This window comes from Podarcis filfolensis (genome assembly GCF_964270895.1).
Source record: "Podarcis filfolensis genome assembly, chromosome: 6".
Lineage (NCBI taxonomy): Eukaryota > Metazoa > Chordata > Lepidosauria > Squamata > Lacertidae > Podarcis > Podarcis filfolensis.
Window position 1 is genome coordinate 76,746,239 of NC_139609.1, and position 24,533 is coordinate 76,770,771.

The 24,533-nt window shown below is 46.5% G+C and overlaps 2 protein-coding genes and 1 long non-coding RNA gene across 3 annotated transcripts in view; 1 reads left to right on the forward strand and 2 right to left on the reverse strand.

Moving 5' to 3' along the window:
• The first annotated feature begins 264 nt into the window (after positions 1–264).
• On the forward strand, positions 265–1,390 carry LOC310764931. The gene is made up of 2 exons (XR_014549369.1): positions 265–313; positions 345–1,390. It is a non-coding gene; the product is annotated as an uncharacterized lncRNA (long non-coding RNA).
• Positions 1,391–1,771: 381 nt separating this feature from the next.
• PIGT (phosphatidylinositol glycan anchor biosynthesis class T) lies at positions 1,772–14,582 on the reverse strand. Its single transcript, XM_083618743.1, has 12 exons — positions 14,279–14,582; positions 13,302–13,479; positions 12,006–12,133; positions 10,734–10,834; positions 9,829–9,915; positions 9,419–9,506; positions 9,225–9,322; positions 8,067–8,232; positions 7,570–7,770; positions 4,654–4,819; positions 4,271–4,354; positions 1,772–2,898 (listed from the first exon to the last, which is right to left on the reverse strand). Exons 1-12 carry the CDS (start codon positions 14,445–14,447, stop codon positions 2,646–2,648), a joined length of 1,719 nt encoding a protein of 572 aa, XP_083474869.1. The 5' UTR covers positions 14,448–14,582; the 3' UTR covers positions 1,772–2,645.
• Positions 14,583–19,435: 4,853 nt separating this feature from the next.
• The window catches only part of DBNDD2 (dysbindin domain containing 2), a 29,898-nt gene continuing 24,800 nt past the window's right edge, over positions 19,436–24,533 (reverse strand). The window contains exon 4 of the mRNA XM_083619246.1: positions 19,436–21,662. Coding sequence (XP_083475372.1) covers positions 21,460–21,662 — 203 coding nt within the window. The 3' untranslated portion in view covers positions 19,436–21,459. The remainder of the gene's footprint in view (positions 21,663–24,533) is intronic.

Genomic DNA, 24,533 nt, shown 5'->3' on the forward strand with positions numbered 1-24,533 from the left:
GTCATGTGGCCAGCATGACTAAGCCACTTCTGGTGAACCAGAGCAGCGCACGGAAACGCCGTTTACCTTCCCGCTGGAGCGGTACCTATTTATCTACTTGTACTTTGACGTGCTTTCAAACTGCTAGGTTGGCAGGAGCAGGGACCAAGCAACGGGAGCTCACCCCGTCGCAGGGATTCGAACTGCCGACCTTCTGATCGGCAAGTCCTAGGCTCTGTGGTTTAACTCACAGTGCCACCTGCGTCCCTAACCAGAGGTACCACTGTATAATAAAACACACAGCAGGGTACCTTTCTGTCAGTCAGCTTCTCACGTTTGGGTTTGTGCACTACTGTACCAACTAGGAGCACCCTGATTTGCCTTTTCCAGACTGCTGAATCTTCACCATGGCAAAAGACATGGACATTCAAGTCTTGCAACATTTCTGCACAGCCTAATGCTTCAAACCTACACATGCTTCCCTGTGAGTAGGTTCCTTTGAACTCAATGGTATGCATGCACTTCATCGTAGAACCCAGCCTTGTGCATGAATACTAGCTGGATTGTAAAATGCTTGTGCTAAAAAATGTTAAGAGTCCCCAAGATTAAATATATATTTATGGTGGAAAACAATAGGGAAGGGGAAGGGCTATAGGTCAGTGCTGGATCAGATGCTTTGCATGCAGGAGGACACAGGTTGAACCCCTGTCAGGTACAGGTAAGGTTGGTAAACATCCTTCTCTGAAATCCTTAATAGTCAATGCCAGTGTACAACAGAATGCTGAGAAAGATGCAGCAAGTCAGACTTCATATAAAGCAGTTTCCTGTGTTCCACAAATGCTACTTATGATAGTGATTTAGGAACACCTGCTGGTTAGGAGGAGACACTGCACACAACTGGAAAAAGATCAGAAAAAAGGCATTAAATCAGAGATAGTTGTACCTTGGTTCTCAAACGCCTTGGTACTCGGACGTTTTGGCTCCCGAACACCGCAAACCTGGAAGTGAGTGTTCCAGTTTGCAAACGTTTTTTGGAAGCCAAACGTCTGACACAACTTCTGATTGAGTAGAGGAAGCCTTGGTTTTCAAACCGTTTCGGGAGTCATGAATGGGCTTGCTATATGTCACAGTGTGCCAGTTAGTAATCACACAGTTCACAAAGGAGTTAACTTTTTATTACCAAAACAAAACCACGATCTCCACAGACTTGGCTAAGTGTCAGCACAACAGCTCATTCCCATTGGTCTTCCTCCATGAAATCAGTTGCTAAGACTGAAAGTTCCCACCTTCCCACAGCTGTTTAAGTCCCCTTCTCCTCTCCAGGGGTTTTCCCAAGCAAACAGAGACTGCGCCTACGTGTAACCTATCACTGCTCAAACTGTTTTAGCCCTCTCTTGGTTCTGGGAGACAGGGAGGTGGGCAAGCTTGTCGCAGGAGGGGAAGATACCTGCGACTCTTCACCAGCCTGACTCATCTCTGTCTCTTGGCCTCCCTCTTCCCACTCACCTGCTTTATCTTCTGCTGATTCTTGACTTCTCTCTGCCACAGACTCCCCCAGTTCACTAAGCCCTGTTACCCCGTCATCATCTGACACTATCCTCCACAGCCAGCAAGCACAGAAAGCAAATTGGAGGTTGTGAAGCTCTCTGTTTTTCCTCCACCAGTGCCAGCCCATTAACTTACCTGAATGGAATTTTATTCATTCACCTGCATGGAATACCTAGCCACTTATAGCTACCAGGGGACATGTTAAGTACAAAGCTGATTTAAACCCATGTTACGGAAGACATAATCACCACACAGCATTTATTTATTGAATTCCTTATCCATCTCTGACAGTTGGGTTTTTTTTTGTCTTCTTCCTCTCTTATGCAGCAAACAGTGGTTATTCCCATCACCAGCAGATACGAACGTAAATCAAATTGGCATCGACTCACACAGCATGGTTTCTCTTTTTTTTCATAGTGTCCCCTGTGCCCAGCCTGACCACCCCAAACCCCACAGTCCCAAATGAACCCCCCTAGCAATTTTCGTTCCCCAGTCATAGCTGCCTCCTCATATCCTCACTTATTCTCTTCTCCAAAACAGCAAGAGACAGCATGCTAAAATTAGATAGTCTGAGGCCTAAAATGCTATTTATTCTCTCTGTTGCACTCTTTCTAGTTGCCTTCAGTTTTGCCATTTCCCCAAGCATTTTTTCTGCAAGTTTTTTTTCCCTCTGAGCTGAAAAAAGGTTCAGCGTTCCAAGTACATCCATTACACGGCAGCTCAAAAAATGATAATTAGTACAGCAATCAGTTGCTGTGGAAGAAAATGAAAAACAGGTTGGTGAGTTAAGTGGTGCAGGCTCTAGCGTTTGAGCAAGGCCAAGGTGATCATAGTTCAGAAACAGGTCATGTTTATTTCCAGTGTTTTTCCGGCAAATGGAAGTTCCCCTTAAATTAGCAAGCTTCATCCTTGGGCATTTTGCTCTTGCAGTCCCAGTACCAGTGATTGCTTCCCTAGCTGGTGGCAGGCAGGCACAAACAGCAGATTTATTGGCTGTGAAGGAACTAGAGGGCAAAACAGGTGTTACATCTGCCTTAAACCCACCTATCCTCTTGCAGCTTTGTCCCAGCAAGTCTTGGCAGTAGAGATCCTTGACGAAGCAGCTGCATTGCCTGCCCTCAAAGAAGTGGGACGCCTCTCATTTTACGGATTATGTTCGCCAGTCGCTTGGCTAAGCCTCCCCTGTTAGGTTCTTCTACATGGAAGGTTCTGGTCAGCAGGTTATAGAAGGAGCCATAGCAAACAGCTACCACTGTGCAGGTCAAGCAAATGACATTATACGGCATGCTGAAGTCTGGCGTCGGCAGGTTCACCAGCAGCGGTTCTGTGTAGAGGCGCACAAAGTAGCTGGAGCCGTCCAAGGAAGGAAACCTGGGGGAAAGGAAGGAGGAGATCAGCAGAGCTCTAAGGGCTGATTCAGATAATGATGTGTTACCATCCTTGTCTCCAAGCATATCAGATCAGGAGATTAGGCAAGAGTGAAGGAGTGCCACATATTTGAGGGCAACCTCAAATTGCAAATCACAAATGAAATATTCATGTGAAAGGTTTCTATTCGCAAGTGCTTTTCAAATAAGCAACACCCCGTAGACACTGTGCCACATGAAGAACTCAACTGGTTCTCCGTCTTCTGCAATTCCCTCTATGCAGATTCCCCTGCAAAACTACATGTGCATACACACACATTTCCATGCATCCCATACTTGTGGAGAGATCAAGCCTTCATTGCAATGCAGCATGCGGAAGTCCAATATCTTGCAACTTCGGCTAATGCCTCTGTCTCATGCAACCTTACAACCTTAAACTTACTACAACCGTAACACTATTTGAATCCAAAAGTTGCTTACAAAATCAGCACGAACTGATCACTGCTATTTGGGTTTTAAGTTGGAAGTATAACGGCAACTCTGTTTCCGGATTTCTGACACTCTGAAACCAAGATCTACACAGCTATAAAAATGCTCTGCAAAAAAACGTTGCAAAGTTCACAATTGAAAATATAATTTGAGTTGTGATTTGAGCTCTACTGTGCCATCTGGTTTCATAATGCATTTATAATGCTATATTTTGACTAATGTAGCTGAGTCCCCAGTGGCAGTCTCCTTTTCCGCAGCAATGAATGTCCAGGGCGGGAAGGGAGATTTTCATGGAGACCACTGTTTGTTGCGAAAGGGTTAAACGCTACCTTTCCCTCCCTTTCACTGCACTTCAAATCATGACTGCCTCCCCTGCTACAGTTTAGGGGAGAAAAAGAAACAAAACAGACATGCTAGATTAGGAGCGTGATAACCCGTTTACACCTGGGGAAATTGCACAGCTACTCTGCTGAGTGCTTGATTTGAAGGGGGGGGGGAAGCAATACAATTTTTTAAGTGGGGTGGGAGAACAAACTGAACAAGGAAAAATGTGAAGAGGGTGTTTTGTTCATGACATCATGTGGTTGCCCTGTAAAATGCAGATCAGCAAAGCATGGCTATTTCACAGTAAATGCCAGCGTAGAAGCAGCCAAATAAATAATTTACTTCTTGAATCTGCTCAAAAAATTTACATTCAGTTCAGAACTAAATTTAAGATTAACCGAGGTTGTAATTTCTGAAAACAGTTCATGAAAAAGTCTTTGATATCTATGTTTGCACAGACTTCTGTCATGGTGGTCTAGCAGTTTCCAATAATCAACAGAAGTACAATACCAATCCCACACATCTCATTCCCAGCCTTCTCTGTAGTCATCAAATGCACTCACAGTGAAGCAAAGAGTGGACTTTGATCTTCATCTTCCTCTTTCATCGCAATGACACTGGGCACTAGGGCACTCAGAACAGATGGGCTACAAACCAAACGAAAAGAGATTACTTAAAACTTCGGCCCAAGGATGGAGAATCTGTGGTCCTTTTAAAAGCTGCTGGGCTCCAGTTTCCATCATCTCCAGCTGCTCGTCATGCTGGTTGGGGCCGATGGGAGCTGGAGTCCAACCACATTTGGAGATCCATATAGGTTTCCCATCCCTTCATGGGTCCCTCTTGGAGGAGAGGGGGTTTATGAACCTGGTCACAAGGATGCAACACAGCCAAACCCAGGGCCGACAAACACTGATGGCGAGTGTCTCGAGGACAGCTGCAGCCTTACCTCACATAAAACCCGTGGTTGGGGTCAGGAGTGTATTCTGTCCACTTCAGCAAGGCTCTCTCAAACTGGATGGTGATCTTTGTGACAGAGTTTGCCGGCAGCTGAATCAGCATTTCCAAGAGATGGGGTCGCTGTCGGTCCTGAGCTGGCTGATAGTGGATGTAACCTAGCACCAAAGACATGGTATCATCGCACACCACTTGGGTCAACATGAATAAATAAAACCTTCCAATGTTTACATAATGCCCTGAGGAACACTCTTAACTTAGGCCCGACTGATCTCCCCAGCAACTGTGGGGAGGAAAACAAACTCGGATCACAAAATATTTCTCCAACCGCCTCCATTTCCCTTGTTTGGAATACGAGCTCTTATGCACAGAGATCAGTCAAAATACTGTATGTTAAGACTGTAGTCCTGTATCTGAAGGGCAGGGAACCTTTTTTGGCCAAAGGCAGCATTACCAATAAAAGCTGCATTCCAGTGGTGGATGAGGCCAGATCCATCTACAATCTCTCACAAACACACAGCCATTTCCCATGGGAACAGAGACATATATAATTCATAACCACTCAAGTTTCACCTTCCATTTTCCTTCTGTTGTTGTTTTAACCAAAGTTTCTTTAAAAAGAAGCAGCAGCTCTATAGCACCCTTTACTAGTTCTGACTGTGAAAAAGGCAGGAAGATCTCAGGAATCCTAGCAGAAGAATGCAAATTACTCAATGCACAGCTCAACTGCAAGCATAGCCTTTCAGCTATTCATAGCTTTAAGTTTTAAAATGCAATTGCATCCTCAAAATTGTAAGTGTGCAACTGCAAGCTGCAAGGCCACAAAGGCCTACCTTTCTGCTGAAGCATTTCCCCCCCTCTACTTTTTTTGCAGCAGCTTTTGCAGAGAAAGGAGCTGCAGCTGCAAGCTTTGCACAGCATCAATGCCCCTTTTCTCTGTCAGAAGCTCCCTGCTTAACAGCTAATGCAGGGGCCTCAGGAGGGTTAATAGCAGGGAACCCTTGTCCTATATCCACTTACCTGGGAGAAAGCCCCATTGAATTATATGGAACTTACTTTGGAATAGATATGCACAAGATTGCACTAAAAGGTAAAGGTAAAGGGACTCCTGACCATTAGGTCCAGTCGTGACCGACTCTGGGGTTGTGGCGCTCATCTCGCTTTATTGGCCAAGGGAGCCGGCGTACAGCTACCGGGTCATGTGGCCAGCATGACTAATCCGCTTCTGGCGAACCAGAGCAGTGCACAGAAATGCCGTTTACCTTCCCGCTGGAGCAGTACCTATTTATCTGCTTGCACTTTGACATGCTTTCGAACTGCTAGGTTGGCAGGAGTTGGGACCGAGCAACGGGAGTTCACCCCGGGGATTCGAACTGCCAACCTTCTGATCGGCAAGTCCTAGGCTCTGTGGTTTAACCCATAGCGCCACCCGCGTCCGGAGCTGCAATCCTATGCACACCCACTATATAAAATAGGACCTTCTTCTGAATAAATATACATAGTGTGGGGCTCTCAGAACCTCGGGAAAGCACACGGAAGTAAACAAATAATATAAGAAACCATCAGCAGGGTAACATGCTTCACTTCTCCTTGAGAAGTGACTGTAAATGCCACCAGTAAAACTCATTTCCTTTTAAGGAAGTCAAACATTTACGGCTTACACAAAGCCTTCCAAATACACATTTCTGCTACTACATCCCTACCATGGTATATTATCATGCTAAGCTTTGGCTCCTTACCTCTCTCGCCCTGACCTAGCCACTGTGATCCACGCGACGGTCACCTCCAGACTTGATTATTGTAACTCACTCTACGTGGGGCTGACCTTGAGACTGACACAGAAACTCCAGCGGGTGCAGAATGTCGCAGCGAGACTCCTTATGGGGTCCTCACTGCGAGATCACATTCACCCAGTGCTATACCAGCTGCACTGGCTCCTGGTGGAGTACAGGATCAGGTTTAAGGTGCTGGTTTTAACCTTTAAAGCCCTATACGGCCTAGGACCCTTGTACCTACGGGATCACCTCTTCTGGTATGTCCCACGGAGGACCTTACGGTTTTCAAATAAAAACATCTTGGAGATCCCGGGCCACAGGGAGGTTAGGCTGGCCTCAACCAGAGCCAGGGCTTTTTCAGCTCAGTTCCATGGTGGAACGCTCTGTCACAAGAGACTAGGGCCCTGCGGGACCTTGACAGCTTTCTGCAAGGCCTGCAAGACAGAGCTGTTCCACCAGGCCTTTGGCCAAGGCACAGTCTGACCCCTCCTTCGGTAATCCACGAAGAACTGTAGCCCAATGGTTGCCATTAATTTGATTTTGAATTGATTTTAGAATGAATTGATTTTAGAATGCATTTCAATTAATTGATTGTGATTTTATGTAAACTGTGTTACTTTTATTGTTGTTAGCCGCTCTGAGCCTGGCTTCGGCTGTGGAGGGCGAGATATAAATAATTCATTATTATTATTATTATTACATAGGTTATTGATAAACTGCATCAAAAGGGGGTGGGGCTCAGCAAGCCAAATCACTGAACACATAGAAAAAGCAAATTACTACGGCTAGCCTACATATCCAGTTGTTGGGAAATGCATATGTAATGCCAGATGTACTTAAGAGATGCTCCTTAAGGGGTATAAATATGTATGCATATCCTTAAGGGGTATAGATATGAAGGCAAAACTTTGTGCTTTTGGACTCAGGCCTCCCTTTCTGAATCTGCTCCATTTCCCTGGCATATCAACTTAGAACATGATCCAGTACATATATTGGAACACAGAAAGCTGCCTGCACTGACACACAGAAGCTCTTCACTGCATTGTTGTCTGGGGCTGGTGGAAGTTGCCATCTCAAACATATGGAGGGTATCAGGCTGGGAAATGGTGTATTACTAGGAGGCTCCTTCTTACTTGGTTTGTTTTCCTTGCCCTTGGTGATAATGGTCAGCGTGTGGATGTAGAGTCGCAGATACCAGGGCACAGTCTCCAGCAGAAGCACAGGGAAAGCTCGGTATGGGTGTGTGTTATAGATTAGGGTGCTGATTTCTCCTGTCTCAAGGCCATAGCCACTCACATAGCGCTGGGCATGGAGCACAGGTACTGCCAGATCCACTGCAGGAAGGAAATGAAACCAGGTTAGGAGTCAAACTACAGGAGCACCACCAAATGCAAGAATATTATCTCTGGGATAATGTGAGTTCTGAACTAAGACAAGTCTGGCAGCAGTCCCAGCAGAAAAGTAGCTGTACTATTTTTCTGCTGTGACTACCACTAGAAGTGTCCCGGTTTATAAATGAATAAGCTTAAATGATGCACAGCACAAGTCTCTCGCATTCAAAGAATGTCCATTTTCTAGTGATCTAAGAGAGGACAACACATTAGAGACAGGAAAGCCATTGATAACTCACAGCCATCCTGAGGGCGCTTCCATTTTAGCTGCACATTGAGGCTGCGAGAGCCATTAAAAAGTCCTGGGTTCAGGAGATCATAGACTGCGTATGTTCTCCTGTCTCCTTGGACGGATGCTTCATGTACAGACAAGGGAGCTGGGGAAACTTCAAGTAACTCTTTCTCCTGGAAACATAAACAAAATAAAGCAAAATCATTATTAGCCATCAAAAAGATAACCAGCCCATCTATGTCATATTTTTGTGTATATTCAGCACGGGGCAGGGTACGTGGGGGAAACTACCTTCAACTGGCCCCAATTCTCATATTTATTTAAAAGCTTTCTGACCTGTTTTACAGGATAAAAACATCTCTGCATTACAACATACTTTGAAATGCAGAGGGTGATATCCCACCCTTCCCTGCAAAAGGAGCCCAGGGTGGTGAAGGGCTTTGGTTCATTTATTTCAATGGATCTACTCTTGAGTATAACTAAAACTGGATATCACCCAGAAAGAAGCAATCTGTGCACCCAGCACAACAACTGAAAAGAAAGCCTATATTCACAATTGCAGAGGGTTCCTAATTAGGTGAATAACCTACATGCTTACAGATGCAGGCATGTAGTTTCTCTTCCCAATCACTGTTAAACACTGGTGTTTGAGGGTATAGCCAGTGGGGTGGGGGTCCCATTCCATTATCCATGCATTGGATATACACATGGAGATTATTTGAGTAACTACTACCCTCAAGACTCTGTAACATTACTGGAGACACAAAGCACCTAAAGAACCGCAAGCACCTGGTTAAATCCTCTCTCGATTATATATACAGTGGACACTCAGGTTGTGAACGTGATCCGTGCAGGATGCACGTTCGCAACCCGCAGTGGCACGCCTGCGCACGCGCGGGTTGCGATTCGGCGCTTCTGCGCATGCATGACTGCCAAAACCCGGAAGTAACCCATTCCAGTACTTTTGGGTTTCAGCGGTCCGCAGCCCGAAAAAACGCAACCTGAAGCGGCTGTAGCCCGAGGTATGACTGTATTCTGCTCAGTTACATCTGGGGTTTCCATCAAGCTTCGTTCACCCAGAGAGAGCTCTGAGTAAGGTGGGCATCTCCTAACGGTCTTGATGTCCTAGTCCTATTGGAAGGTTACTGGGAAAAGGATAGGTTACCTGGCCTTTACTGGAAATGTCAACGTAGACTTTGCTTTGAGACGCCAGTGGGCACGCTTCAGTAAGAGTGCGGGAGAAGATCTTGAAGAGAGACCAATCTGGTGGGAGATTGGCACAAAGGTCATTATTAAGAAGTGAGTAAACTACTGTAACCATAGCAGAGTGGTGATGTGCTGCAGGGCGATTTGTGTTACCTTTCTTTCCATGGCCGCTGGCAAAGGAATCAAAGACAACCGTGAGGGTCTGTCTGAGCTCCCAGGACATGCTCAAGCATGAGGCATCCTGAGAGAGAAGGACAAAGCATCAGAAATGGCAGGCTTCAAGCAGGAGCAAGGGCAGCTCTAAGGCAGGCATCCCCAAACTCAGCCCTCCAGAAGTTTTGGGACTACAATTCCCCTCATCCCTGACCACTGGTCCTGTTAGCTAGGGATGATGGGAGTTGTAGTCCCAAAACATCTGGAGGGCTGAGTTTGGGGATGCCTGCTCTAAGGTAAGGCTTGTGAAATGTGATCATAGGTTTTGGCAGATCATAGGTGATTGGGGATCCTGTCTCCAGCTCTTTCCACCAATTTATGACACAGCACCAAATCCTTCCAGGACTCACCCTGCAAATGGGGCGGATGTGCACAGCTTGGGAGTGGTAACTGCTGTGGAACAAGCGTTCAGCCTTCAGCAGAACAGCCAGGCCAGCCTAGGAAGAAAAAAGAAAATACGGCTGAACTTTTACTCCGTAGTATAGAGCATGATCACTGCAGATGGTGACAGCAGTCACGAAATTAAAAGACGGCTGCTTCTTGGGAGAAAAGCAATGACAAACCTAGACAGCATCCTAAAAAGCAGGGACATCACCTTGTCAACAAAGGTCCGTATAGTTAAAGCTATGGTTTTCCCAGTAGTGATGTATGGAAGTGAGAGCTGGACCATAAAGAAGGCTGATCGCCGAAGAATTGATGCTTTGAATTATGGTGCTGGAGGAGACTCTTGAGAGTCCCATGGACTGCAAGAAGATCAAACCTTGCCATTCTGAAGGAAATCAGCCCTGAGTGCTCACTTGGAATGACAGATCGTGAAGCTGAGGCTCCAATACTTTGGCCACCTCATGAGAAGAGAAGACTCCCTGGAAAAGACCCTGATGTTGGGAAAGATGGAGGGCACAAGGAGAAGGGGACGACAGAGGACGAGATGGTTGGACAGTGTTCTCGAAGCTACCAGCATGAGTTTGACCAAACCGCAGGAGGCAGTGGAAGACAGGAGGGCCTGGCGTGCTCTAGTCCATGGGGTCAAGAAGAGTCGGACACGACTAAACAACAATAGCTAGAAACAAGCCCAAGCACCATGCAACAGTGCACACATAGTTCACTCTCCTCCAGAGTACTTGCTCCAATTGAGAACAAGGCCCCAAAGCTTCAGATGTGCAAGCTTTGGGGGGGGGCTAGGATGAGGGAATCCAGAGCAATGACACATGTTGGTTCAAGGCTCCACCTGCATGATCACAGGAATGTGCCTCACCTTTGAGCTGCATGGCAGCAGCTTCTTCCAGGGTGTGAGGTTCTCAGTGCAGACAACTTCACGGGGAAGGACGGCATATCGTAGGAAATGGTGGTCTGTAACTGAAGGAGGGAGAGGAAGGGTTAGAACATGTGGCCCTCCTCCTCTTGATGTTGGTGAAATTTCCATCAGCCCCAGCCAGCATGGTGAATTCCAGGAAATGATTGGGTGCCCATTGCTGGTATATAAAATTTAAAATAAAATAAAATGCTCTCAATATGATGATGGAAGTCAGCTTCTAGAAATCACCTGGCTTCAAATCTTGCCTCTGCCATGAATTCACTAGCTAGCCTTAAGAAAAGTAGGCATCTGACATAAAGGGTACTACTAAATTGAATTCCTTTAAGGATTACTGAGGTCACATGCATGGAATACTTGGAACTACTGTAGAGCGTGAGACTCTTAATCTCAGGGATGTGAGTTTGAGCCACACGTCGGGCAAGAGATTCCCGCTTTGCAGGGGGTTGGACTAGATGACCCTCATGGTCCCTTCCAACTCTACAATTCTTTGATTCTACTATTAAAAGCTAGGTATTATAATCACACAAACCACTTATTTATTGAATTATTGTCTGTGCTATCCTAATGGTTCAGAGTAATATAAACAAAGCAGTCAAAGTGACTCTATAAACACATTTAAAAACTAAGTCAAAACCTATGGCATTGGCCCAATTCCAATGCCAATTAATTCTTATTACCCAGTCAGCCCAAACAATCCTTACAATGCTCTCAAGAAACACAGATCAATTACAAAACCAGCAACCCTAATCAGGATAACGAACAAGGAGATGGGCAGATGTTCCAAAAATGTCAAGCCTTTCAGCACCCCCAAAACTTTCTGAAAATCTTATGCCAGGATACATTTGTTAATTTTTAAGCCACAAGATACTTGGGTGTTTCTAAGAAGTTCCGGTCTCCCTTTAATTTCACCAACTAATACATGCCAACAACACAAGGATTCCCACTTGTACAATGTGATTTTTCTCTCTCCTTCCCCTGCATGCACCCTGCACTCTCACCAAATCTGTGCCAGAGGGTTTGGGAACCCAGAGAAAATATTTAGGGGCTGCACAGGGGATGGGGGGGGGGAAATATCATTGCACTGATGGGACAACTTAAGTGCTACTCTGGACACAACTCTTTGTCATTAAAGTATTTAGAACAAGCTGCAATTCAGCGGTGCCCCTTCTTGCAAAACAAACCCTTCCAGGCCAGAATAGCCCAATCTCTTACCATTTGCCAATCCCAGAGGTTTGAAGGATGCTGTTGGAATGACAGTGTTGGTGGAATCAATGAAGTTCAGAGAGGCACAGAATATTCCTGAGAGGATGTTGCTGAGATCTTTCCAAGCTTTGTCAACGCTGAAAATGAAAAATATACATATTTAACAAACATTTACTGTGAATGATTTGCCTGAAACCTGCAAGATGCCATTTGGAAAACAAATGTGTTTTCAAGTCACAGACTGTGTTTGCAGTTGTACATCACTTCAGGTGCCATTCTAGTGGCAGGAGATGCTTCATATAAAATTCAAAAATAACATAATGAAAAGCTCAGGCTTTGCTTCAGTACTGCATTAACACGGCAGCACTACTATATGGAAACGAGCCATGTTCACAGCCCATAGCTACAAGCACTATCTAGCACCTGATGGCCTATTGCAAGAATGAGAACCTTTTCTAGGAAAAGAACTGCATTCCCTTCTGGGGGTTGCAGACTTGTGGGTGAGGACAGAGGCAAAAGTGGGCAGAGAAACAAACACACATTTTACCTTTGCATTGTGGGAAACTTTCTACACATACCACCATTTCCTTCATCCATCCAAGCAAGCAAGATGTATTATCAGACTCCCAAGAGCACATTCCAGTCTGGCAAAAAGCACTCAAAGAGGCTGTGAAGCAAGGACTGTGAGGGGTATGGCCTGAAAATTGGCTGTTTGGCACGGAGAGTCCTGAGAGCCAGCCAGAGAAGCTTAGAGGGCTACAACTGGCACCCCAGGGTCCAGGGACCACCACCCAATGCCTATTCTGATGAAACAGCAAGGGAGAAGATCTATGGCCCTTCTAGAGGCTACCACTGATTTAGGTGTTGGGATGTCCCACTGGGCCTTAGCAGCCTTTGACAAAATCGTTCAATGCAAAGGAAAGACCCAAGAGACACCAGAATTTGAAACAAAAAATTTTTTTTCCTTCCAGTAGCACCTTAAAGACCAACTAAGTTAGTTCTTGGTATGAGCTTTCGTGTGCATGCACACTTCTTCAGATACACCTGTGTATCTGTTTTTTGTTTTGACTATGGCAGACCAACACGGCTACCTATCTGTAACTGGAACCAGAATTTGAAGGTGAAGGAACAATGTCTGCTCATTTAAACCATGATTGCCTTCATGGAATGGACCTTTGACATTTACCTTGTTTATGCACTTATGCCATGAGGAGGTGGGCAGGCGAGAAAAGTAGAGTGCAAGAGCCTTCTTATGATTTACCAGAAAGCCCTTCAACCAAGTAAAATCCGCTCAGGCTTACTTACTCAGAGACAGACTCCTGAAACCAAACCCAGAGCTCAGCCCCAGCCGGAGCTTGCAAGTAAGGTTGTCCCCAGCTCCGTGTCCGCCAGAAGCCCTGAGTGAGAGAGAGATGCAATTCGCGCACCGAGTACTTGGAAATGAGCTGGCCAAGGGCTTTGGGGAATAGCCGGTAATGAGAGACTGTAAGGAGCAGGGAAAAAAATAGAAGCATTACAACAGCATATCTTCACATCAACCTCTCCACCTGCCCAACTCCCCAATTCACTTTCCCTTCTCCTGCTCCATTTAAGAGGAATGCTGCTGCAAGTTCTGCTGGCACCCATGCAAGTCACCCAGTAAGTAGCCTATCCCTAAATCTATTATTACCCAAGGCTCCTTGACCCTTTGCTGCAGTCATTTTCCATTTGCTACCTCAGGCCTTTTATGCTTTCCCAGTGAGACTGGCTTGTACCCCTGGCAGTTCAGAGTCCCCACCGCTCCCCAATGGCTACTAGACACGATCCTCTCTACCCCCGCAGTCGGTGGCAGCTGTGCTTCCAGATACTAGTTGCTGGAAAACATGGGAGGGGAGAGTGGTCTTGCCTTCATGTGCTAGAATCCCAGAATGGTAGAGTTAGAAAGGAACCCAAGAGTCCAACCCCCCTGCAATGAAAGAACCTCGACTATAAAGCACCCAGAACAGAATGCATTTATTTATTTATTTATTTAACTAACTAACCCCCAAAGGGAAAAGGCATCAGGTGTGTGAGGGAGGAACCTTTGGCTCTCCAGCTGTTGTGGAACTACAGTACAACTCCCATTACCTCTTGCCACTAGCCAAGCTTCATGGGGCTGATGGGAATTGTAGTCCACCCACCCACCCACCTGGCGCAGGAGAAGCCCTGTCTCCGGGGTTCACAGGGACCCCCTTTCCAGATAATGCTTCGCTCCCCCCCCCCCAAAAAAACACCCCTCTGTTGCGACAGGCCCCGCCCCTTACCGCCCTCCCGCTGCAAGTCGGAATCCCAGCGCGTCCGGAACTGGAAGGTGGCGGCCACGTCCCCCGACGGGAGCGGGCTGAGCAGCAGCTCTTCCCGCAGGGAGTCCCGCGGCTGTTCCGCCCCGCTCGTCGCCAACAAGAGCAGCAGCAGCGGCCCGAGTCGCTCCATTCCTCCGCTGCGCTCGCGGCAAAGCGGAGCAGCTCCGCCCACTGCCCCGGGCGCGTGTTAGCCAATGGGGAGCGGAGAAAGGAGGTTCCACGGATCCCCGCCTCCATTCACCCTGTGAGCCAATGGAGGCTTTTCAGGAAAGGCCAGAGACGAGGCTAGAGAGGCACTTCCCGTTGCCTTGTTGTTGTTCGGGAATGTGCTTCCGGGTCGGAGGCAAGGGATGCCGGAAGGAGCTTGCAGGGGCAGGTTTCCTGCAGTGGCTGAGGTTGGGCGCCCCACGTGCCCAGACAGAGGCAGAAGGTAATAGAAGCAGCAGCAGGAGGAGGGGGAGCCTACATGCTCTTTGTAGTTTGATCCTCGTTTCGTTTAATATCCTTTTACATGCCATAAATTAAAATATAATAATAATATAATATAATATAATATAATATAATATAATATAATATAATATAATATAATATAATATATAATATAATGCTTTGTAACATATAACATCATTTCTTTAAAAAACACACACAGAGAGAGTTGCGTTATGTTGAGCCAGACTTTTGATTTTTCTCTACCTGAATATTGGCACTCTAAGGTTTGTTCCTAGCTCATACCTGGAGATGCTAGGAATTGCAGCTGGGACCTTTTGCATGGAAAGCATCATCTTCTGCCACTGAGCTAGAGCTCCTCCCCCAAACACTGGACCCAGTTCTCCTGATCTGGGAATTTGAACCCAGGACCTCTTGGAGCCAAGGTAAGAATAATACACCAAGACTAATGGTGACTAAGCTGTAGCATTCCTGAGGTTGTCGGACTACAACTCTCACCAGCCCCAGCCAGCCTGACCAATAGTCGGGACAAATGGGAGTTATAGTCAATAACACAGAGGATCACAGGTTAGCCACCCCTTTACTTTAGTTTACAGGCATCTGTTGGGGATGACAGAGGTATAGGATGTTGTTTCTCGGGACAAAGGAATAGGCCAGAAGAACTACTTCCATTGTGCATGCAAGCCGTAAGTGCTTATTTATTAGCCCTTCTTTATTTCTTTTCTCTGCAACTTCCATCAGCACCAGCCTGTATGGCCAGTGGTAAGGGATGACTGGAATTGTAGTCCAAAAAACATCTGGAGGGCCACAGGTTCCCCATCCCTGTTCCGGAGCAAGCAAATTTGTTCCATTGTCTCTCTGGCAAAACTATTGAGAACTGCAGCCTTAATTATGTCAAAGCTAGGCCATGGCGTAAGTAGTTTTCTGGCAGGGTTCCTTGCAACCATTTCTTTCTGAAAGATGCCATTACTGTAACTTCCCTGCACCCAGTGCTTTATATTACTAAGCTGTGATGGCTAAATGGAGCCTCTTCGTTTGGAATTGGTGTCAGTTCCTTGGGAGGGCTCTTTCCATAGACATCAGATTGGCCACTGGTGGATGCTGAACTAGATAAATGGTTGATGTGATTCCTCAGGGCTCTTCTTATGTCCTTCTCATTAAACATGTTGCATTTTTGAAGTGTAAACACTTCCTAATATTAAGTAGAGTTTATGTAGTCTTGTTACTCACGTGTGACAATAAGCCAAATAAGCTAGCAATCCTGGCTTCTCAGAAGGAAAAAAAATCCATGATCCATGGATCAAAATAACACTAAGCTATCTCCTTTGTGATGCATTTACTTGTTCATGCAAAAGTAGAAGCAAAGTGACAGCAATCAGTGTGCTCTAGTATGTAGTTTGTGCACAGTATGGTTGGTTGGCTTATCATTGTCAGCAAATGTGCCCTCTATGTGAGTGGTTCTGACAACCTTTAGTATAGCAGCTCATGAGCGAACAGAGATTTGAACTAGGGACCCAATGACTCCTAATTCATTGCTTTAACATCCTAAACCATACCAGCTTCCTATGCAATATTTTATCTTGCCAATCCTTATGCCATTGTTATTTCCAGTAGATAAGTGAGTCCAAGTCTAAAATGGGATTTAAACTGCCATGTTCATCTCCAGCTCTCTCTGGGGCTGCTGAAATGGGCATTCGGGGTCATAAGACTCCAACTGCTGTGGGTCAGTCATCTGACACAAGTTGGGAGTGGGCACAGAAGAGAAGCCAACACAGTGTAACGAAACATATACAGTGGTACCTCGGGTTAAGTACTTAATTTGTTCTGGAGGTCTGTTCTTAACCTGAAACTGTTCTTAACCTGAAGCACCACTTTAGCTAATGGGGCCTCCTGCTGCCGCTGTGCCACCGCTGCACGATTTCTGTTCTCATCCTGAAGCAAAGTTCTTAACCTGAGGTAATATTTCTGGGTTAGTGGAGTCTGTAACCTGAAGCGTTTGTAACCTGAGGTACCACTGTACCTAGTTAGAAGTGACGTCCCAAACTAATTATTCCAGCCTCCTGCTTAGGCAGGAAATCTGCTATTGCATCCCTGATAGTGGGGCTGGCCCTACCATTAGGGAGAATGAGGTGGCTCTCAAGTGGCAGATTTGGGGGTGTGGGAGGAGTGATGAGGTTTTAGAAAACAAAAGAGTCTTTGCCACATGACCTGCCCTGTACCTTCTAAGCCAGGCACGTCCAACTCTCTGGAGACTGTGGTCTACTCCCAGTATAATAAAACTGGCAGTGATCTACTCATTGTCATTGCCCAGAGTTGTTGAGCTTTTGGGGGAGGAGGACAGAGTTTTTTGGGGGGCTGGGGCTGGCGGTCGGGATCAACCAAGAACATCTCGCAATCGAAGCAGTAGATCACGATCAACCAGTTGGACATACCTGTTCTAAGCTATCCCACAGCCCCTAGATACAGTGCAGACGTCCAGTCACCAGCATTGAAGTAAGATTTGACTTGTCAATCTTGTCAGCTTCTTCACATGGGATGGTGGGGGTACCATCTTGTTGGTTGCCTCAGGCAGTCAACTGATTTGAGCCAGTCTTGTAAGGCTTGAAGTTACACAATGGCCTCTTGCCTTAACCAAGTTGCTTAATTTCCCACAACTTGATAGGAAAATTTCCCCACTAGAGGGCAGGCACAACCTTTTTCAGATTCCTGTCATTTTCTTCTAGAGCCCACAAATGCAGTGTTGAATTTCCTTCCTTTTATCTAACTCCTAATCATGTACTTAAGTGCAACCTTCACTTGAAATAGCCAGAGAAGTCCCACTGGTTTTAAATTTCAGAATTGTGGCCCTCCAATTCCTGATAGATTATAGCTCCTAGTCAGCCCAGCCAGCAGTCAGGGGATGATGGGATTGGTAGTCAAACAACTTCTGGAAGGCCACAGATTCCCAATCCCTGGAATATTCTGTTGTCACTTGTTGTTAAAGGAACAGGAGCATGTCCAGAAAAGAGGACGATAACCCTAGTTGGATCAACAGCAATGAAAATTCCCGTCCAGTTGAAAATTTCCACTGAGTTGGTGGGGGGAGGAATGCATGTTTCTGTTTGTGTTCAGAGGAGAGAGCGCTTCTTGGCTACCCAGTCATTAAACATTTTCTGGTTCACCTGAGGCAGCAAAAGGTATTTGGCCAAACCTGACTGAGGATAGCACTATGCATCTGATGACATGGACAGACATGAACTCACAGAAGCTTGTGCCACAATAATAAATAAATAAATTTGTTATTCTTTAAGTTGCTATAAGACTTTGTTTTTCTGTGAAAAGCAATGCACTTGGTGCTCAAACATGTTCCTGTCAGGAGTTCTCCCACCCCCACCCCACACACAGTTGCTAAGAGTTGTTTTCTGTGTTCGCAGTTCACCCTTTTTCCAGTTGTATTTTTCCACTGGTTTCTTTTATTGCTTAGGGTGGGTTGTCCTTGTGGCTGCTAGATCTCTATCACTGGTCTCTCTCCCCACCCACCTGTGCTGTTAGTTCCCTGAGTCACTTCCTCCTCTCAGTCCTTCACCCTCTATTCAGACCTCTCGCTGGAAAGCCGTTGCTGGAGTTGTTTGCAAATGGAGAAACTATGACTCACTTGCACCTGGAGGGAAGCTCAAATGCTAGATGTTATTGCCAGGACCCAAGAGGGTTGGCTGATGTGTTGAGTCAATGCCGATGCCAGGCAGCTAAAGGGAGCTCCCCAGGAACTGGGCCGGCCCAAGGTTATTTATACACCAGGCTCCTTTTATTTCTTCTTGGGATTCTTCCAGTTTCACAATCGGAGTGGTTTTCTTGTTCAGCTTACAACAGGGCCAGCACCTGTCTGGTTTAAAGCAGACTGAAGACTTCAAATCGCTCGAGTGCTGCTCCCAACATTAATTTGACATGCTAATTTACAGTGTAGGGGAAAGCATGAAAACTGCATTGCTTTCAGGTGTGGACCATTGCATACACATGTATTTCCGCTGAGGCTGGAAAGTTGCAATTAGCTATGCCTTCCCACTGTATACCAACCCAACAAAATCTGGTTGTGATCATGATACAAGCTATGCATGGGGAACCTGGTCAGGGCTGGTGGGGGATGGATGTCCAACAACATTTGGATGGCCATATATTTATATGGTTTGTTTTTTGTATACCCAATCAAGTGGCCCAGAGTACTAAGACAATTATAGACTTGTATACAGTTTAGCTACAATATACAGAAAACTACTAGGCTTGAGCTTGGAACCTCAGCTGAGAACAGGTGGCTTTTAAAATGTCACTGCCTCTCAGCCTCAATTACCCACTTGTAAACTGACATTCTAATTACTTGTCCTCAAAAATGACTTGAGGATGAGCCACATGGATGGTTATTCTTGGTATTGTCCATGTGGTTTTCCTGTGCTCCCCCCCCCCCATTCTGTCAGTTGGGTCCAACCTCTCAGCTTATTGCACACTTTATTGCTCACTTTTTTTTGCAGCTGTTGCTGCATATACCAAGGGGATGCTAGAAGTTGGGTCGTGCAACTATTTGTTTCTTGCACACACAACCGATAGCTTGTGATCAAGTAGTGTTGCCAGCCTGCAACCCAGATGCCATTCATCTACTTTCAAACCACCTGATGCAGTGAAGATTTAATTGGGAGCACCTTTCTTTTTTAGTCAATCATGATGTTTAATCAGTCTAACCAATTCATTGATAATATGTAGTGCTCCATCTGTGATAGTAGCAATTTTACACAGTGAGGTTATCAACAGATAAAATACATTAGGCAAGTAATCTAAAGCTTGGGTGAGGAATGTGTGGTCCTCCAGATGTTGTTGGGATACGACTCCCATCATCCCTGACCACGGGACTTGGGAGTCCCAACAACATCTGGAAGTGGTTGCACAGGTTCCCCATCCCTGACCTAAAATGTCATGGATGTTCAGAGCTCCACTATTTATTCTGCACCATGAGATGTTTCTTTTGATTCATCATCCCATCTCCTATGCATGTTTGCATCCTGGTTCATTTTGGCTTCTGTTTTACAATCAGACTGCTCACTGTTAATGTTAGAAGGGGGTAAGAAAGAGATCTAGTTATGAGTAAGTGTGACTTAAGCAGTGTCTAACAATGGCACCATGAACCCCAAATTGGTGGGGGACAAACAGACCTGAACATGCAGTCTGCTTTTAGTGGCAGTAGCATGGGAAAGCCATAGGCAGAAATCTTCCCCTGTTCTGCTAGCCGAGATCATTTTAACTGGAAAAGGACTTCCTGCATACAATGCCTGTACTCTGCTGAAAAGCTGTAGCTCCTCCCTAAACCACCATTTTGCTATCAGTTCGTTTTCAGGTGTGCCTCTTGAACATTCCCCATGAATTAGTGTTGAGCCTGACAGTTGAGAAACATGATGAATAATAAGAATACTTAGCATTTAGTGTTCAAAGCTCTTCATGTACATTCTTTCAGAAACTCTTTCAATGTTCCCATAAGGTGGGTCATTGCTGCTATTCCCCCTATTGAAGGAGGAGGACAGGGCCACTGTGCAAGTTCATGTCAGAGGAAAGATTTGAAGCAAGGATTTTTTGAGATTAATCTCATGCATCCTGTATTCTTTGCTACTGCACCAAGTGAATTCTATTGCACCATTGAAAAACTAGCCACATAGCAGCAGCCCAAGGCAACTTTTCTACCTAGGGAAGGTCTACACAACTTTGTCACCCATCAAGCTGAATGCCATGACCAACCACCAATTACAGCATACCAGAAGCGTGAGAACCTGTTTTGTAATCATTTGGAAACATCGGGGGGGGGGGCAGACATGGTTGGGGTAGGTTGCATTCTGCTCTGTGTGTCAGAAGGTATGTGGGCCCACACTAAGTAGATGCTATTACTGCTGCACCCCTTTTCTGAAGCCTATTTTTCTTTTCATTCCTCTGCTTCTTACCTTCCCAATATACACTGCATATTTGCAGTGTGTAAGAATGCAAAATTATATTTGTAGGGGAGGAAGAATAAACAACTATGCTCCACTGCTTATCAGTGCCTCCCCTAGGAATCTAATCCTGTTCAGGCATCTCTTCTTGAACCACAATGCCTTATTGGCTCTTTCCCCCCAATAATGCACATCCTCCCAGTTGTAGGCTCATTGAATTGCAGAGTTAGAAGGGATCTCGAGAGTCATCCAGCCCAACCCCTGCAATGTAGGGGTCTCAAATAGATCATACATGACCATCTGCTTGCTTGAAAGGAATACAATTTTCTTTTATGTTACAACTAAGACATTTGTTGTGTGTATGTGGTGTGCTGAAATCGGAGAGACTCTAAGCCTGCACAAATGCCTTGCCTGAAATAATTGCAGCCGAGGTCATGGCTAACTTGAGTAGTCAGGGTGAGTGAACCAAGAGCGTTAGCTGTAAAAGGCTGGAGAGTTAGTTGAAAAAAACAAAAAACTACAGTCCCTTTGCCTCACCCCTTTCTCCCTATGCTCTTTACCTTCTCAATGCATTGACCATCTTGCAGGGAGAAGGCTTATTTCTAATTCTCCCCAAGTACAAGAAATGAGATAGGGAACCGCTGTGAGGTTTAGTCACTGAGCCAGACAGCCACATTCCTTCTTCATCATGTCAGCTGGCAGAGTCAATGCGGTGGATTGGCAACATACACACAAACGCACACACACACACCGCTAGCTGCTGCTCTCCTGCTCCTCGGGGCCATCTTGCTGCAGCTCTTCTTCATCTGACTGCACCACGGGGGTCTCGGCCCCTTCCTCACTGGTGTCTAGGCTGTTCAGGTCTGTAGAGGCAGAGGATGTGGATGAGATCCGGGATTTGATCTCGGTCGAGTTGGGCACTTGCAGAGAAATTTCCTCCTCGTAACGGTTGGAATCTGGCCAAGGAGGAAGACAAAAAGAGAACAAGCACTTGATGAGGCTGGCCAACATTTTGCTGCCCTCTATACCGATGCAAAGCTGTTCCTGCAACATTTCTGGCCTCTTAAGCTATGCTGGCTCTCCCTATATCAGAGCAGAAGAAAACCTAAGCTTTGCTGCTGTTTCCCACCGATGGTTATTGCAACTAGTTAGCAGATATATGCACGCCACATTATAACAGAAAATGCATATGTTTCAAGTTTTTTATAATATCTGCAGCACCGAGGGCAGTATGATGCCACGTGCCTACCCCGCCCCCGCTCCATTCCTAAATTTACTGCATGCAAGTTGCTGCAAGGGTACTGTCAGGCCCAGACAGAGGAGGGGCCATATGGGCCACTTGGCCCGGGCCTCTCATTCCAAGGGGGCCTCGGTCAGCATATTCACAATTGCAGGGGATGCACTGGGGCAAACGCAGAGGCACAAAGGCGGCGGTGGTGGTGGGCAGATTCCCTGGGGCCATGGCTGGCAGCATGAGAGAAAAGCTTCCCTGGCGTCCAGGGCAGGGCCTGCGATCGGCTCTGCAGAGGAGCGCGAAACTGGTGCCAGGTAAAAAAGGGGGGGCACATTATCTACCTGGCCTGGGCCTCTGCCTGGCTCTGCAAGGCCCTGGGTATTGTAAACACAACATCAACATATCAACACCTATGCTGATATTCTAGGTATCCTAGGGCAGGCATAGATAGGCAAACTCGGCCCTCCAGATATTTTGGGACTACAACTCCCACCATCGCAAGCATACAGGACCAGTGGTCAGGGTTGATGGGAGTTGCAGTCCCAAAACATCTGGAGGGCCGAGTTTGCCTATGCCTGTCCTAGGGTAATGCCTCACATACATAAGAGCATAGGAAGAGCCTGCTGGATCAGGCAAACAACCCATTAGTCCAGCATCCTATGCTTGCAATGGCCAACCAGATGTTTCTGGGAAACCTGCAAGCAGGACCTGAGCCTAAGAGCCCTTTCCCCTCCTGCAGTTTCCAGCAACGGGTATTCAGAAGCATTACTGCCTCCAACTGTGGAGGCAGAGCCTAGTCATCATGGCTAGCAGACACTGAGAGCCTTATCCTCCATGAATTTGTCTAATCCTCTTTTAAAGCCGTCCAAGTTGCTGGCCATCACTGCTTCTTGTGGGGGCAAATTCCATAACAGCGCATTAAAATGTATCCAATTTCATATACACACAAGACTCACCCCTTCATCTCACAGACAGGCTACCCAAACACAAGGATCTTGAACGATTATTTCTTGCAGCCATTCTGCAAAGCCTAAAATGGGGCGGGACAGGCTGGCTTCTTGCTGTCTGGATAAGCCTTTGTAGTGTCAGAGGAGTCAGACACAAGTTAAGACTCTCTGTGCATCTCACCATGCCTGACCTAATTTAAGGTATACTAAAGATTAGCATCTCTGGGCATTTTCTGGCTTTTGCAGACACACAGTTTTTTTTTGAGACTGTAAACTGCAAAATGTAATCTGAGAAGGTGCCCAGAGAATGCCTTTCTATTTTGTTTAGTTTTGTTACTTTAAAAAAATTGCCCAGTGCCTTGAGCAGCTATATTTCCCATTGCTGGAGCCTGTCAAATTAATACAGCTGACTGCTGCCCACCAGCTTGACTCCGCTGTTTGCAATGAGGAGATTTCAGGTGTGGAATTGGCTGAAGTTCAAAATGGGCACTACATAATTGTTCTGGAGCAGCTGCAGGGACAGAGAGAAATGTGGCTACCTTTTGCATGCCGCTGAAATCGCCACTCAAGCACAACCTTGTAGAGTGCAAAACCTAGCTCTACAGAAATCTCACCGTAAGAAGAAAGGAAACTTATTCCTTCTCCCTTACGACTCTGGAGAAAGGCTTGCAAAACAAGAGAGGTATTTGGTGCAGGGCACCCAGGGATCCAACATGAAATGCTCAGGAGCTCCCTTTTGCTCCATCAATTAGCTCCAAGCTTTAGGAAACATGGGACAAAGCACCCTGTGGGGTGGGGTGGGAGCAGGGCCGCCTTAAGCATATTCGGCACTGTGGTGCAAAGATCCCTCCAGCTCCTCCCCCCGGCAACTCCAAAACAAGGGAGGAGACGGTGGAAAATGTCCTCTGCCTCCCTCACCACCCTGATCCCCGGCCTGGTGGCAGCGATCAAGCAGGAAAACGTGCTGGCGGACATGCTCTCCGGCATCAGGGTGCCTGAGAAGGCAGCCCGGGAAGGTTGCACACTGCATTTCGCCAGGAAACAGGAGGAGGGCAACGACCGGGAGCAGGGCCATCTTTAGCAGATGCAGAGGCTCGGGAGGGAAGCTGTGCGCAGCTTCCATCCTAAGCCTCTGTAGGGATTGCTCTCCTCCTGCAAAGGCTTGGGAAAGAAGCTGCACACCTGCCAGCCATAGAGTTGACGGGGCGCAGTTGGCGGGCGTCCAGGGAAAGGGGAGGCAGCTGCCAAAGCCGCACAGTTCCCCACTCGCTTGGGAGCCCCTGAGAGGTCAGCGCCCTGGTGCAACGAACCACTAACACCAATGGGAAAGACGGCTCTGGGTGGGAGTAGCTCCTTCTTCCAAAAGCTGCTAAGAGGTCAAGGGAAAGCAGCAGGGTTGCGTTCCCCATTGCTTGTCTGACAGAGGCCATCAATCTGGCTGCTTAGGTGCCAAACCAGGCCTGAAACCAAGAATGGATCCAGATAAAATGCTTCCAGGCATACCTGCAGCTGGCCAGCAATCACGCGCTCTGTCACCTTGCCCCGGAAGGGAATATTAGAGCCTGCAGGGTAGTTTTCTAAAAACTTACCAGAACATTGTAAAATGGGGACTCGCAGACACAGCTATCTGGCACAGCTATCAGTAG

Bases quoted from the DNA above. Each gene is read 5' to 3' on its own strand.
- PIGT (XM_083618743.1), bottom strand. From the start codon at position 14,447: ATGGAGCGACTCGGGCCGCTGCTGCTGCTCTTGTTGGCGACGAGCGGG. The intron at 9,323-9,418 runs GTAACACAAATC...ATCTCCCACCAG, and splicing joins CAGCGGCCATGGAAAGAAAG to ATTGGTCTCTCTTCAAGATC. The intron at 2,899-4,270 runs GTGAGTGCATTT...CCTTTCCCCCAG, and splicing joins AGTCCACTCTTTGCTTCACT to GTTTCCTTCCTTGGACGGCT.